The 15,987-nt window shown below is 47.1% G+C and overlaps 1 protein-coding gene and 1 long non-coding RNA gene across 10 annotated transcripts in view; one reads left to right on the top strand and one right to left on the bottom strand.

Annotated features, from left to right (window-relative positions):
• The window catches only part of F730043M19Rik (RIKEN cDNA F730043M19 gene), a 35,876-nt gene extending 20,820 nt beyond the window's left edge, over positions 1-15,056 (bottom strand). Inside the window, exons 1-4 of the long non-coding RNA NR_015602.3 lie at positions 14,602-15,056; positions 8,426-8,586; positions 7,043-7,256; positions 3,436-3,513 (exon numbers count right to left, since the gene is read on the bottom strand). This is a non-coding gene — a long non-coding RNA (RIKEN cDNA F730043M19 gene). The remainder of the gene's footprint in view (positions 1-3,435; positions 3,514-7,042; positions 7,257-8,425; positions 8,587-14,601) is intronic.
• Positions 14,438-15,987, top strand: part of Atxn7l1 (ataxin 7-like 1) — a 229,441-nt gene continuing 227,891 nt past the window's right edge. For 5 of the 9 annotated variants that reach the window (XM_006515124.4, XM_006515129.4, XM_006515125.4 and 2 more), the window contains exons 1-2: positions 15,105-15,385; positions 15,903-15,971. In XM_006515124.4, the coding sequence (XP_006515187.1) occupies positions 15,205-15,385; positions 15,903-15,971 (250 nt within the window). In that variant the 5' untranslated portion in view covers positions 15,105-15,204. Of the gene's footprint in view, positions 15,386-15,902; positions 15,972-15,987 lie in introns of all 9 variants that reach the window. The other 4 variants (NM_001374023.1, NM_001374022.1, NM_028139.5 and 1 more) reach the window with 4 other exon arrangements.

Below are 15,987 nucleotides of genomic sequence, written 5' to 3' on the forward strand. Positions count from 1 at the left end.
CCCACTCAAGCATACAGGCAGTCTAGATAACTCTTGCCACTTCTCCCCTGGCAGTCCTCACTTTGGTCTAGCCATCCCCGGCTCTCCCAGACCCTCCAAGTTCACTGCCTGAGTTGATTCTGAATCCACCATTCCCTCTTCCCGGTCCCAAGAGGGTTTGTTAGAAAGGCCAGCCTGCTAGGTCAGATTACATGTATCCTTCACCATCTTCTCCCTTTCCTAGGAATAAAATTCCAAAGGTGCTGGGTGTGTGTAATACTTCTCACTGTCATTCCTGTCTTGCTCTCAGCTCAGTTCTGCAAGAGCGAGGGCTGTCTTTCCCACAGGGCCTTTGCACACGCTGTCTGCACTGCCTGGGATCCCCTGGCCACCCTCACCAGAGCTCTGCCGATACAGCTTCAATCAGAGCCAAGGTTTTTCAAGTTTCTACACTCACAATCCCTGTTTGCCCAGGAAAGTTGTGCACAGCTCGAGAGTGTATAGGTCTATAAAATCTGTGTACAAATAAAACATTTGCAGATAATAAATCATAAAGAAATTTATTTTAAAGCAATTCTGTAGTATACATGTAATTTTTACTATTTATTAACGATTAAAGCAAGTTTGCATAATAATTCGACACCATGCTTGTTTCCATAAATGAACCAAGTCTTGGCTGGATATGTGATATTGTAGGATCTCCAGCACCTCCATCATCTTTCAGAGTGGGTCAATATTTTGATTGTATAACTGTCAATACCAAGAAGGCTGCCTCTCACGAATGCATAGTACAAAATGTTGGGAGTATGACTGGGACCCCTTCAGAATTATTAGAGATTCTGTCCTACTCCCACACCATAATCCACTGAATGATTTCTATGAAACTCAAATAACAATTCTTTTTTTTTTTTTTTTTTTTTTTGAGATAGGGTTTCTCTGTGTAGCCCTGGCTGTCCTGGAACTCACTTTGTAGACCAGGCTGGCCTTGAATTCAGATATCCACCTGCCTCTGCCTCCTGAGTGCTGGGATTAAAGGCGTGCACCACCACACCCAGCTCTCAAATAACAATTCTTAACATCAAACTTTCTAACAGCGAACAGTCAGAGACACAATAACTTCATACCCATGGGCCGAGGAAGGACGGCAGGAAAACACTCTGTTTTCCACAGTTCCAGCCTGGCCTGTCTGCAAGAGCAGAAAACTGCATGCACAGTGGAGCACTCTACAGCAGTCGTAGCTCAAATCTGAGCTGAGCCTTCCCCGGCAGGAACCATCAGCACTGAGTAACGTCATACACGGTGCAAAATACGGGTGTAGTGTTCAGAAGAAAGGCTTTGTGAGGGCCTGTGATGCGGCAACCCCGGGAGCACTGGGTTGTGTGGCTTAAAACTACTTTTTAATTGTTGTATGTTCAGTGAGCTTTTAATACGGCCAAAGCCTTTGAGACCTTCAGATTTAGCCTCATGACACCACATGGGGTCACAGCACACACTTTATGAGGCCTTAGACTACTTCCTGTTAGGCTGCTTCACATCGGCTGAAGTAGAGGTTAGAATGGTTCATTTAAACAAGTGGCTGTCATTCCCATTGGACAGGATGGCCACCCCTGACACCCGTGTTGCTGGGGGTGTAGGACATGTGGGCTCATCATAGCAATGTCTCGATTAAATTACTCAGTCCCCTTTGACCCACATTCACTTTTATGTGTTTGCCCTTTAAAAATGCGCCCATAGGCTACATAAAGACATGCTCGGTAGTTTTCTTTGCATGTTATTTATAGTACAGACAAGCTCTACCAAGAAGACCACAGTTACACTGTGCTGCATTCATAATGTAGACTACTACTCAGCTCTTAAAAAGAAATGAGTATTTGTGAACAGAGGGTACTCAAGACATATTAACTAAAAAGCAAATTCAGAAGACTATGATTTTTGTTTGTTTTTTTGAGACTGGGTTTCTCCCTGTAGCTCTGGCTGTCCTAGAACTTGCTCGGTAGACCAGGTTGGCCTCTAACTCGGAGATCTTCCAGCCTTTGCCTCCTGAGTGCTAGGATTAAAGGTGTGTAACACCCACCACCCAGCTACTATATATTTCTATAATTACTTTTTTCTGTTTTATTACTACAACAATTTAATAATCGAAAAACTTTAATAATAGTGGAAAATAATAATCACACAGCAAACGTGCTGTGTCCTTTTCCAGTAAGTTCTGTGAAGTCATCGCCGTCTATGGCCCACTCACTGCTATTTCCCCAAAGTCTAGTTGGTGTTGGGAACTTGATAGGTGCTCATTAAACATTTATTAATTGAATGAATAAGTGAATAACTATCTGTTCCTATGACCCCATAAGCTGTGCTACCCAGTCACATCTCTGAAAGCAGCACACTTGCCAAGCCCCTTGAGGTGTTCCCTGATCTTGAAAGCATTGCAGATGCATGTCACCTTTGCTGACAGCTTTGTCGTGTCACATTTTCTGCTGATGTTGAGCTCTGGGGCCTTTGCACAAACAATACACTCAATGTGGGTCCCTTTGCTGACTTAGGAAGACAGTTTCCTCCCTGGTCAATCTCAACCATGCGTTTTGTTCCACGTTGCCAGCAGAGTTTAAAGCCCAAACCACGACCTTAGCTGAATCCAAAAAAATCCTCCTTGATCATACTTGATCAAGAGCCTCACATGCTTACTTCCAGGTTAGCTCCAAGGCAGGACAAAAACAGCCAGAAGCAGCCTCCGCTGACAGAGGGTTTCCATCCTTCCTCAGAGGAGTGTGTTCTGGCTCGTGGACTCCACCACAGGGACTTTGCACTGACAGCGCCTTCCTCTAAGAAAACTTTCTCCAGTTGGCAAGGCTGTCTTGATATTTAGGGTTCAGATCACAGGATGGCTGATCTGAAGGGCCATCTCTTTCCTAGTCCACTCACCCTGGAACAATCCCTTGAAAGCATTGCTATAACAATGGTCACATGTGGGCTTTGAGGTTTCGAAAGTCCATACCAGGCCCAGGCTTTTGTTCTCTCTCTCTCTCTCTCTCTCTCTCTCTCTCTCTCTCTCTCTCTCTCTCTCTCTCTCTCTCTCTCTCTCTCTCCCTCTCCTTCTCCCTCTCCCTCTCTCTCTCTCCCCGTCCCTCCCTCCCTCCCACAGCCTGTGAATCAGGATGTAGCTCTCAGCTACTGCTCCAGTGCCACCAGGCTCCCCGTCATGAAGACAATGGATTAAACCTCTGAAACTGTAAGCAAGCCCTTAATTAAATGCTTTCCATTCTAAGAGTTTTCTTGGTCATAGTGTCTCTTCACAGGAATCGAACAGTGAGTAAGATATTCTCTGTGTAATACCTGTTCTCCACTCCCATCCCAGTGTAATCAGGGATGCCACCATCCTTGTTCACAGCTCCTGTGTCTGGACCGTCATGGTCATTCAATATCTATTCCCAAGGGAATGAATGTGACTCTACTTACCCAAAGTCTCTTTAGACCCAGGCTTCTACTTCATCTGCAAGGAGAGCTCTGGGGCTACTGTAACAAATTACCATGGACCTGGAGGCACAAAGCAACACAGACTTATTCTCAAACATTTCTGGGAAGCCACAAGTTCAACATTTTGTTTTTAACTAGCTCAAAAACAAGGCCACATGCCCAGTACAGTCTGTATACAAGAACCTGGTCTTTGCCTCTGTAGCTTCTGCTGGCGGCCAGTGCTTCTGTGCTTGTGGCTACCTCCCATCACAAGCAACTTCACGTCTTGTAGGTGGGGGAGGATTCTCTTCTCTCCCTGTGCCTAGTGTAGGCAGGGAGGTCCAAAGAGCAAGCAGGACGGCCATGTCTAACTCTGAGAGCAAAGACAAGGTCTTCGAGGTCCATACATGGCTTACCCCAGGGTTCAGAGGAAGTCTGATTCTTAACAGCCCTGGCTGGAACGGGGCATGCATTTGGGCCGCCTGTCATCCTCTGTTGTGCCACAGGAGACCCAGAGAAGCCATGCCACTGGACTGCGGAGCTCCCATAAGCTGAGGCTATTTGTGACTTGTGTTATTGCTGGTGGGGATTTGGAGAGTATAGAATTGTCTCTATGAAGCTCATCAAAGGGACAACATGATTCATTCTGAATAAATCCTATACAAGCCAGACCCGTTGCTGCTTCCTTGCTGGCCCTCCCTAATGAAAGGACACAGCTTTTCAGTGGAGGGGAAGAATATATACAATGTGACTTCTCTGTGTGTTTGCAAAGTGCCTAAATGCCTTCAGAGAGATTTCCTGACCTCCAGAAATAGGAACAAAAACTAACCCTCACCCAGCCATGATGCCCAGGCTGTGACATTTGAAAATGGAACTCTGGTGTTTGAACGTGTCAGGCCAGACTCTGACAATTCTACGGCTTACTTTTGTTAAAAAATGTGGTCTTTTTAAAAAAGTATATAACTGGGCCAGGTTGTGGTGGTGGTGGCGGGGCATGCTTTTAATCTCAGCCCTTGGGAGGCAGAGGCACATAGATCTCTGAGTTTGAGGACAGTCAAGACTGCACAGAGAAATCTTGTTTTGGTCTCACCCCCAACCCCCGGATTTAGTGGTGCACACTTCTAAGCTCAGCCTTGAGAGGGGCTAAGGCAGGAGAATTATAGTTTCAAGTCTTGCTTGGGCCTCCCAAGTGCAAGGCCATCCTGGACAGCTTAGTGAGCCCCTGTAAAAACGCAGAAAGGCCTGGAGTTGTAGCCTCGGGGCAGAGCATTTGTCTGGAATGTGTGTGGCCCCTGTGTTCAATCTCCAGCACTACCAAAAACAAACAAACAAAACAACAACAACCACAAAACAAAACAAAACGAAAGGTCGATACAGCATAGATCACAGGAAAATGGGAATTCGGACACACTTCAGCAGAATTTAGCAATTTAAAATTTTTAAATGAATATTCCCTTGACTTGGTAATTTCATTTACAGAAAAGCCTCTTTAAAAACAACCAGGATACCTTTAAACACAGCACTTGGGAGGCAGAGGCAGGAGGACTTCTGTGAGTTCAAGTCCAGCCTGGTATAAAGAGCAAGTTCCAGCATAGCCTGGGCTACACAGAGAAATATTGTCTTGAAAAGAAAAAAAATGTGTAGCTATTCTTTTTAGTATTTCTGGTTACTCAATTTATTTATTTTCTTTTTGAGACAGTATTAATCTGTAGTAACACATTTCAAAATTCAAACTTAAATGCTCATAATTGGGGAGTAAAGATGTTATAGTTCAATACTCTATCATTCACTTGAATACTGTGTTTGCTGTGACAATCTAAAAAGTGATTATCTTGGCCTACGTGCCTTAGGGTTTTGTGGCTGGGAAGAAACACTCTGACCAATGTAACTCTTATAAAAAAAAACATTTCACTGTGGCTGGCTTACAGTTTCAGAGGTTCAATCCATTATCATCATGGCAGGAAATATGGCAGTGTGTAGGCAAACATGGTCCCAGAAGAGTCGAGGGTTCTACATCTTGATTTGAAGGCAGCCAGAAGACTCTCTTTCATATTGGGCAGAGCCTGAGAATAAGAGTCTCAACACCCCCCCACACACACACTTCCTCTAACAAGGCCACACCTTCTCCAATAATACCACACCTCCTAATAGTGTCACTTCCCATTGGCCAAGCATATTCAAACCACCACTCTATATTAACTATGATGGTATATGTATATAAGTATATAAAAATATATAGTATGTTCATATTCATATATGTAGCTATGGATTTTCTAATAAGTTAAGTATTTTAGTTTGCAGAATGGGGAGGGATCTAAATGCCTATAAAGATGATTGACAGGTAGATGATAGAGAGATAATGTGTGGATAGCAATAGGCTACCAACATATCAAAATTCTAACATTTATTTTAGGCAGATTGTTCTCATTTAGGATTTTTCTTCCTATGAAAAAAAATTTGGATAACAATTGTTCTCTATGCAAGAGGGAAAATCTGACTACTTCAAACAGGTGCTGTGTGATTCTGGCAATTATTCTTTAGCCAGGATATCCTTTTTTAGCCAGTAAGGAATCGCAGCACAAACACAATAGTTGGAGGACATAGCTCAGAACTGGGGTTGGCTGAGAACTTACTCTCTAACCTAGAATACTTCTGGGTGTGCAAGGAGAAGCTGTTATTTTTGCTCTTGGTTTGACCAGCTCGGGCCCCTGGTATCTGAGACACTTGGTTGCCTAATCTGAGTGACTGTTTCCTTCTCTCTGTCTTTGAATCCCCAGGGCTGGAGATTGTGCTGGGACCACCAAAAGGAGAAACTTCAGTGTCTCTATAATGTGGTTGTAACTGAGTGTTACGGAGTCTTGAAAAACTCATCTTTCTCACCTTGGATCAGCACAGCCTTAATGTTAAGATTTCCTCTTGAAAGAACTGTTCTTTGTTTTGAGACAGGATTGCATGTATCCCAGGCTGACCTTGAACTCATGTGTGGTTGAGGATAGCCTTGACCTTCATGTGCCACCACATCTGGTCCATGCAGTACAGGGATTCCAGCCCATGGTCTTCGGCAAGCAGGAGCTCTCAGCTGACAGCCTCATCTCCAGCCCTTTGAAGTCAGACCAACTGAAAACTCTGTCTTCTTACCCATGTCACATGACTTCGTGTTGTGATTGTAGTCCTGAGGCCCTGCAGAATTCTCTCACCCCTATCTAGACCACCCTTGGGATTTGCTCACTGTCCACTGAAGGCTGTCACTATGGGAAACTACCATCTCTGTGTCTCAGGCTGGTTGTTAAGGTAGCCACTGCCCCTGCCTGCAGTGCTGGGCCACTATGTCACCATCTATTTATATCAGCGAGGCATGTCCTGCTCAGATCAGATTTCTCTTCTCCCAAGCCTTGGCTGCTTCAGGGTGGCCACTATCCCACTCAGGCCCCTGTGTCATTTATCTTCTACATATCAGGCAAGGGGAGCCAGTCCGCTTTTCTGGTTCTAGAAAATGAGGTTGTTATTCTCTGAGATACCCCAGGCTGATCTAACTGGGGCAGTTACATGACATGACATTAACTGAGACAATTCCTTTAGTTGATCAGTATCCGAATGGTAGAATACTTACTTAGGAGAAATTATGTACTGCCGTTTCTTTTTTCTTTGTTCAAAAAAAGTTCTTGATACATAGCCTAGGGTGGCCTTGAACTTGTGATCCTTCTGTCTCAATCTCCCGCATGCTGAAATTTCACACGAGCCTCACCATGCAGGTCAGTAAGGGCTTCTTAATAGATGCAATCACTATGGTCTTTCTTCCCTAAAATCTCACGAGGTGGGTCATACTAAAGAAAGAGAACAAGGTGAGAAAAGAATGAGGGAGGGGGAGGGAGGCTATACAGGTACAAGGAACGAACGCTGGGGCAAGCTGAGCTAACCCTCCCCGTGGCATCGTACCCACCTCACAGTGGCATTTTACTCATAATTTGATTCTCCCAGGATACAAAGCGACATGGAGCCCACCAGCTGACTGATGTTCCAATACCCACCTCTTGGCAGAGTCCAGCCAATCCTCGGGCTCCATCACTACCAGAGCCGAGCAGACAGTTCAATCAATCCTGGGTCAATCTGTAATTGAAACCACACACACTGCCCCTCCTCACTGTCAAATTTATTAAGCTGATGTATGTCAGTGTCTCCTCCTAGTCCAGCAAAGGGCGAATCAAGCAACAGTAGAACCAAGGCCACCTTATCATTCCATGGCCCAAGGCATTGTATCTTTCTTTTTTTTTTTTAAAGATTTATTTATTTATTATATGTAAGTACACTGTAGCTGTCTTCAGACACTCCAGAAGAGGGAGTCAGATCTCGTTACGGATGGTTGTGAGCCACCATGTGGTTGCTGGGATTTGAACTCCGGACCTTTGGAAGAACAGTCGGGTGCTCTTACCCACTGAGCCATTTCACCAGCCCGCATTGTATCTTTCGAATATGAGCATGAGAGAGTTTTTTCGAGACAGCCAACTTAAACACTTTCCTGGAGACTGCTCTGTACCACACGGAGCACTGCCCCTGTGTGGTCACAGGGAGTGACTCTTGTTCTAGCAAAGTGTAAAACTCTCAGTGGAGCTGGTGACTCATCTACAACGCCGTTCCTTCTCCGGTCCGTGTAGCCCATCATGAGCCTTAGAGAGCCTGGACAGTCCCAGTGCCACCTCTCGGCTATTTTCCAGGCAGGTTGTATTAAGAAATCTACAATGCCTGTGATGTGAATAGCAGAAAGAAGAGGTGCAGTTGTACAGTGCATTGCGGCAGCACTGGCCAGGCGTTTGATATCTAGGGGGTGGGGGAAAACAATGGGAAGGAGCTTCCCTGATGGACTCAATTTCATAATCCATGAACTGGCAATATGAGCTGTCTGTAGTATTCTGCCTAAGCACCAAGCAGCCCTCGATTTGGAGTAGGAAAGCAACAGCCTACAAGTAACCAGGCAGCAAGAAGATGCTGTACTTACATGGCTATGTCCCCTTTCATTCCTCAGGCACCTTCCAATCCATAGCAGTATTTGCATCTTCAAATGCTGTCAGTGAGCAAGGTTTAGGTCTCCTAGTTGTGGTAGGATGTGATCAATGAAGCTCATGGTGGCAAAGCTGTTGCTGAGGCTGGACGTTCACTCTGAAAAAACACGGAAGAGAGAGGGAGTCTGCCACTGATAGCTAACATCAGGCTCTCCAAACCCACCTCCATCAGTTTGGCCCATGGAGGCTGCCTTGAGCTCAGGGAAAGATGCGTATCCAGTTTACACTGGCTTCTACTAGATGAGGACAGAACCTCCCTCCCGTCCCCAACACACACACACACACACACACACACACACACACACACACTCACACACACACACAGACACACACCTATTACAGCATTCCCAACAGTCTCTAGACATGGTGGTGAGCACTTCCTAAAGGAAGGCAGCTGGACAGACCATGGCTGAAAGACCTAGGCCTACATGAGAATTAAAATATCTGACACCAGCATCACGTGGGGAATGAGCAAGATATGCCCTACCCATGGAGACCTGGACTTGACCTTCTGCTCTGACTGCGCTGTGGTCTGAAAGTCTCCGGGCTTCTGCTCCCTGTCATAGGCCTGTGCTCAGGGCCTGCTCCTTGACAGAGTGTGGAGCAGGCATGAGGGAAAGGTGTCAGGAGGTGCTGGCCACTGGGTAGCAGCTGCCTCCTGCATCCCAGCAAAAGCCCTTCTCACCAGTGATGGTGTCGTCTCAGCACAGGGCTGGTGTGAAAGAAGGCTAGTGCTCCTATCCTTCTAAGTGCTCCCATCTAGTGTCAACCTGAGACTTGACACCCCATGTCACAGTAGTGGCAAGGACTTCCCATGGAAAGCTTGAATCAGGAAATGAAACAGCAGGACAGAAAACCTTCTAAGTGAGCATTGGCTAGGAATGAGCCCAGAGCCACCTGGCGGCCACCCCAGCAGGCCTCTCCTGGTTGTTGAAGGCCTGACTGAATGCCACAGGCTCACTTGTTTCTCTCCTCTCCATGTCCCCTCTTAGATCCCAAACACCCAGCACCACTTGAGCCTTATTTCTCTCCTCTAGCCACGGTCCAGCCTTTTCCTTCTGGAATGACTGGCAGATAGGCATGTCCAAGCCTCACCTCCTATCTTACTACTCACCCACACTGAGCTAGGGGTTGTCTTTTGGATATTAGAAGACAAGACCACACATCTCTCCAGGTCACAGATATTTAATTTGGAAAATGCACCTTGGGAGAATCTTTGCGGAGACTTCTGTTGGCTGTGGCTACTGAGCCTGGGTGTACAGGATGCATCTGCACGGGCTAGGGTACATTTCTTAGGAAGACTACCTCCACGATGACTGTTGCCACAGGTCACACGCTACACTGTCATACAGAGAGCAGGGTCTGAATGCATGCTATGAAAGTAAGACATGGGTGTGAATGGAGTCACGAGACCATCATGGCCGAGCGCAGGGAAAAGGCACTAGAAATGGGACAAAAAGGGCAGCTCTGACCCCACAATGCTGAGCAAGTGTGTGATAGATCCCTGCAGCATCCAGTGCTGAAGGCAAAAAAACAAAAAACAAAAAAACAAAAAACTTTTATATTGTGTTTGTGAGGCAGAATCTTGCTATGTAGCCCAGGCTGGCCTGTAACTCACAATCCTGCTGCCTCAGTCTCCCAAGGACTCCAGGCGAAATTCACTTTTTTTGCCTTCTATCTTCACCAGAAGAACCGTATCTAAATGTGAAATAAAACCTGCCAAGCATAAAGAGAAACGGTAAGATGAGACCCATGGCCGTGAGGACAGGCAGTTTCCTTAAGTAAGACACAAAGCTTTTCCAAGGAGAAGTCCTGGACAGCTAAGTACTTTGGAAAAAGACAATTAACAGGGAGAAGTGGCAGCATTTCCAAGCAGGCAGGATGCTGTGTGTCTGGGAGGCATAGAAAATTCCTTCAAATCAACACAAAGGCCTCAAAATGCCAACAACAAATCAACAGACACAGCAGTTCAAAGAGCGAGAATAAAGTGCACATTAAAAATGCTTGAAAACACCCAAAATGAGGGAAACGCGAGCAAATAAGACACGCTCCCCTCGTACTGCCAGGAGCTAGCGTTTTGAAAATGTTGAGCATTAATAAGTGTGTGAAGAGACGGGTACGGCTACACGCTCCAGGGAGTCTGGACTAGTCAGCTGCTTAAAAGACGATCTGGCAAGGCTATTAAAATGGAAAGCGCACGTACCTGGCAATTCTAACTCAGAGTGGAAACGCTCCCTCCTGTGCCCACCAAGCATGTATAAAAATAACAGCATCGACCACCTTCTCCTTCATAAAACCAGAACTCTAAAATAGCTATCAATTAGGCAATAGCTAAAGGAACGCTGGACCATTGTGTGGAATAGTATGCAGCAATTAAAAGGAATGGGTATTCCATACATAATGCCATGTGACGGTATATATGATAAAAGCAGGCTTGGGGCAGGGAGTGGGGGGATGAGTCAGTTGGTAAAGGTTTGTGAAGATCTGAGTTAGATTTCCAGAAACCATCTTATAAAGCTGGGTGTGGTGACCCATGCTTATATCTCGGTTCTGGGATAATGAAGATGAGCAGATCCCTGGGGCTTATTGGCCAGTAAGCCCAACCCAATCAGCGAGTCCCAAATATCACCGAGAGACCCTGGTTGTTTTTAAAACAACAACAACAACAACAACAAAAAACAACAACAACAGCAACAAAACCAAGGTGGATAGCTCCTGAGAAACAGCATGTAGGGTGTGCCTCTGGTCTTCACACACATATGTGTGTCCATAACTCCCAGGCAGAAACACAGAAAGGAAAGAAAAATGCGCAGGAAAAATGACCATAAATTCACCTTTTAAACATACACAGCGGTATCCTTACACCTATAATAATAGATGTGTCAGTAAATGTATTGAAAATGGTTTGGAAAATGGTATCAGATTTGGGGACAGAGTTACAATAAACTCGCCTTAGTTATGGTTTTATTGCTGAGATAAGACATCAACACCAAGGCAACTTATAAAAGACCTTACCTGGGGGCTCACAGCTTCAGAGGGTGAGTCTGAGTTGATCACAGTGGGGGGCAGGGCAGCAGGCATGGCATTGAAATCTCAGCCGAAAGCTCACATCTTGAAATACATCCACAAGACAGAAAGAGCTAACTGGGAATGGCCGGGCGTTTTTAGCCTCAAAGACCCCCACCCCAAAGTGATACACCTCCTCAAACTCCTTCCCACATAGTTCGACCCACTGGGGTCTAGGAGTTCAAACCAGCACAAACCCTTCCTTCTTTAAAGGGGATCTGTCACAGTGAGAAGAATAAACAGGAGAGAGAATGCCCAAGGCACTGTGTAATGGGAATCTCTGTGATCCATCCTTTCATTACCAGAAGGAAAACAATCTTCAGAATTCAATATTAAATTTCTTTTGTAAGGAACAAGAAATCTGAAGACAAACGCAATGTATAGAGATTCCCATTTTGCTCTCTATTAAGAGACCTTGTCGTTATGAAGCAAAGGCAGCTTTGTCCTCGGTGGAAGAGTTTCTGCGGGGTCTACTCTGTCCTGGAAGGTTATCCGGTGCTGCCAGACAGTAATGTCTGGGACAGAAGTCTCAGAGTTTCTTCTGGAAGCAATCACGTCAGAGAGCTGGCCTCTTTCCAACTGCCAGCTGCTAATCCCAGCATCTCATGCATCCTGACTAAAGAAACAGGCCTCAGACATGGGAGGCCGAGGCGGGAAGATTGCTGTGAGGTCACAGTGAGTTTGAGGCCATCCTGGGCTATAGTGTGATACCCCATTTCAAAACAAAACAAAACAAAACAGAAACAAGCAACCAAAACCAAAACCAATGCAACTACTGAGAGCAAGTGAGGGAGGGGGAGAGAGAGAGGGAGGGAGGGAGGGAGGGAGGGAGGGAGAGAGAGAGAGAGAGAGAGAGAGAGAGAGAGAGAGAGAGAGAGAATCATGACAAACATGTCTTATGACTCACTATGTATCAGGCCTTATTTATCTGCAGGGCTCAGCACCCTGAATTTCCCCTAATACATTAACTTAAAGAGAACAGCAGCTTTGGGTGACCATTCAACGGATCAAGAAAGCTGAGGTTCAGTAGGATTCGGGACATTGAATCACATGCTCACACTATCCCACGCTCCCTCAAGCTCCCCTCCCCCAACTACATTAAGCAATGAGGGCTGGCTTTGTTTCAGTGAGTACGCGTACATCAGTTTTCAACTTCTTCCCAGGTGAGCTAAGGGGTAAGAAAGGGCTACCATTGCTCCTATGGTGGCCCTGGCAAGTGACAGTGGTTAGGAACAGAGCAGGATCCACTAAGTCCGAGCCACAGGGAGTACAGAACTCTTTTGCACATCCTAGGAGACAGGAGTCTGTTGACTCTGCCAGGAGCAAGGGGACTGGAAAGCAGAGGACACATTCCCATGGAGGTTGCCCTGCCCTGCCAGAATGCAAATGTCCTGGGTTCCTTCAGTTCTACTTATCAAAAAGAGTCTGTTCATCATGCCCGGCTCATTCATGGCTGGGCTCTAGTGCTATCCATTAACAAAGAGCTGAAATCCCTCCAACTGGTATTCCTAGGTGGCGAGGAGGATTTCTGATGTTAGTCCTGTTTCTAATCTATCACCAGAAGTGAGGTAGGAAAAATAAACAACATGGTCCAACCAGCAAGGTGGGTGGTACACTTGCCTTCCAGGTGCTGAGAAATCTTAGAGAAAAACGAATGGTGTAGGTAGCAAAGTCCTCACAAATTGAGATGCTCAGAGAAATTTAGCAAGAGTGGCAGATGGGATAGATGGATTCATTTAAGTCGAAGTCTATTAAGCAATTTTGGGGACATGTTTGAATGGAACATGTTGGTTTTTTCCTAGCTGCCTCCAGCTAGCTCCCAATGATGGTCCTAGTAGGACACAAGACGTTACACAGCTAAGCCACACCATCGACCCACATATGCTTACATTCACCCAAGGTTCTGCATGGTCCCCTTTTCTAGGCAAGACCAGACCTCAGCTTACTATAAGATCTTCCCAATTTCTAATATGCAGAGCAGATTCCGTTTTCTTGGTGACACATTTTTTCTGAACACTCTTAGCTCATTTCAACTTCCGCCAAGGAACTGGCCCTGCCGTGAAAGTCCATACCCTTGCCACACTGGTCTGGGGTCACTGTACACATGCCTAGCTTCCCTGAAGAGCTAAGCATGATCGTTCTCCAGCTGCAGCTCTGTGAAGACCAGGATGGATCTCCCTCTCTCTCTGACCCTGGGCAACCGGTCCATGAGAAACAATGTTATTTAAAAAGATGCATGGGTGAAGTAATGTCAGGTACAGCGCCTGGCTCATCTAAGATGTCAAGGTCTGAGAAATATTTCCCAAACCACAAGTATTTAAAGTAAGGTAATTCCTTACCCACTGGCACCTTAGTTAGGTAGCAATTCATCCAAACCTGAGAATTATCCATGTCCCATAGAGGCAGGCCCACTCGCGCACACACATCACAGCTGAAAACAAGCCTCCAGAGGTTCCTTCCCCGCCCCCATCCTAATGCAGGTTTTGAGGTTCATGGTGCTGAGTGCCAGGACATTCCAGCCCCACCAGAATACAGCCCAGAATTAAGCAACGCTTCAGTGTGGAGCAGAAGGGCTCCCGGGGACAGCAGTGGTAAGAATGGAAGGATGCTTCACAAATAGAAAAGTTATTGATTACGGGGGTAAGGGTGTCTTTACAGTTTAGGGAATTCCTAGTAAGCAAACAATTCTAAAGAGGTAACAGAAGGTTAAGGTCTCATTTACCAGCCCCTAGGGTCAGAAGAGACATCTCAAAGCGCCACGCGTCTACACACCTGGCAGTCAGGTTCTCCGGTGATGCGAAGTCCTCTGGCCAACCTGCTTGCTCTGTGCAAGTGCTGGGTCTGAGGGAGGGGCTTAGCATCACCCAAGAGCCTTGAGCTCGCTCAGTCTCTGGTGTGCGCGGAGCAAAGTCTCCGCAGTGGCTCTACCAGCTGGGACACACAACCATCGCACAGATCCCCGGGAACGCCAGAGACAAAATGATTTTGGAATTTTGCCTGCTATGAAACCAAGGATGGGATGATCACTCCCCTTGCCCCCACTCACCGGTTTCTCGGAGTTATGTCCATTTCCCCTTTGCTTCTGACTCCTGAAGGCATCTGCGAAGAGACCGGATTCCAAGGCTCACCGAGAGAGGAGACAGGGTGAAGTGGATGGTAGCTGGGAGGTGTACTCTCTAGAGTCCCTGCTCTACCCTGAGGGATAAGGATGGAGGGGTGCAAAACAGCCGATTTCGTTCCCACTAAGCCTCCGGGATCCTTCTGGGACGTCGCATGGTGGGTGACTGGGACTCTGGGAGGAAGAGACTTGCAGCGAGCAAAACTTTCGGTCCTCCAGCGGCGACTGGACGAAAGAACCTGTGCTTCTTCCCGGGGTCGCGCCAGGGTTGCTGGCTGGACAGGGCGGCGGGGCGCAGCATCCTGGCGCGAGGCGACCCTGCCCGGCTGAACCGGCGGCGCACTCAGGCTCTGCTCTCAGCCTGCCGGACTCCGCGCTCTCCCGAGCCCCGCGCACACGGCGCCTCTCTGGCGCCCCCAGCGGCTGCACGCAGCACAGCAGGGCCGGGCAGGGCCGAGCGCGCCCCGCCTCCCGCCTCCTCCGCCGCCCTCCTCCCCCTCTCAGAACACTCAATGTCGGAACGTTCCGAAGATGACGTCGGAGCGTTCTCGAATCCCGTGTCTCTCGGCTGCTGCTGCCGAAGGAACAGGGAAAAAGCAACAAGAAGGAACAGCAATGGCGACACTGCACCGCAAAGTGCCCAGTCCGGAGGCGTTTCTGGGCAAACCCTGGTCCTCCTGGATCGACGCCGCCAAATTACACTGCTCCGACAGTAAGAACCCCACCGCCTGTACCTCCTTTTATTATCCTGTAACCTTTCCATTCACCTAGAGCCACTGGGAAAAAGTGTGTGTGTGAGAGAGAGTGGCCCCCGGCGTCCTCCATGCTTCTCTCTCTCTCTCTAAATAAATACACACAGACACAGACCATCAGAGCACAGAGAGGCCCGGCTGCCAGCAAAGCTGTCTGTCTGTCTGTGCCTGGCTCTCCGGGGCAGGCAGCCTGCGGGGTGGGCTTTCGCAGCCCCACGGTGGTGTCTGTTTAAAAGGCGACTCTGTTGCTGCTTGCATAGTTTTTTTTTTCCTTTCCTTTTTTGGGGGTACCTATCTGGGCCAGGTAGATGGAAAGCCAGACTCGGGAGAAAATGTTGCATTGTCAAATTTTGCAAGATTTTCAGATACAGTATTTAGATCGATCTGTTTGTCAATAAACACTCTCCCTCCCCCCTTGACTTTGGCATCCCCCCTTTTTTCCTCATTTTCTTTTTTCCTTTTCTTTTTCATCTGCAGATGTAGATTTAGAAGAGGCTGGAAAAGAGGGTGGCAAAAGCAGGGAGGTTATGAGGCTTAATAAAGAAGGTAAGTGGAGCTCTTG

The sequence above is a fragment of the Mus musculus genome, chromosome 12, assembly GCF_000001635.26.
Source record: "Mus musculus strain C57BL/6J chromosome 12, GRCm38.p6 C57BL/6J".
NCBI lineage: Eukaryota > Metazoa > Chordata > Mammalia > Rodentia > Muridae > Mus > Mus musculus.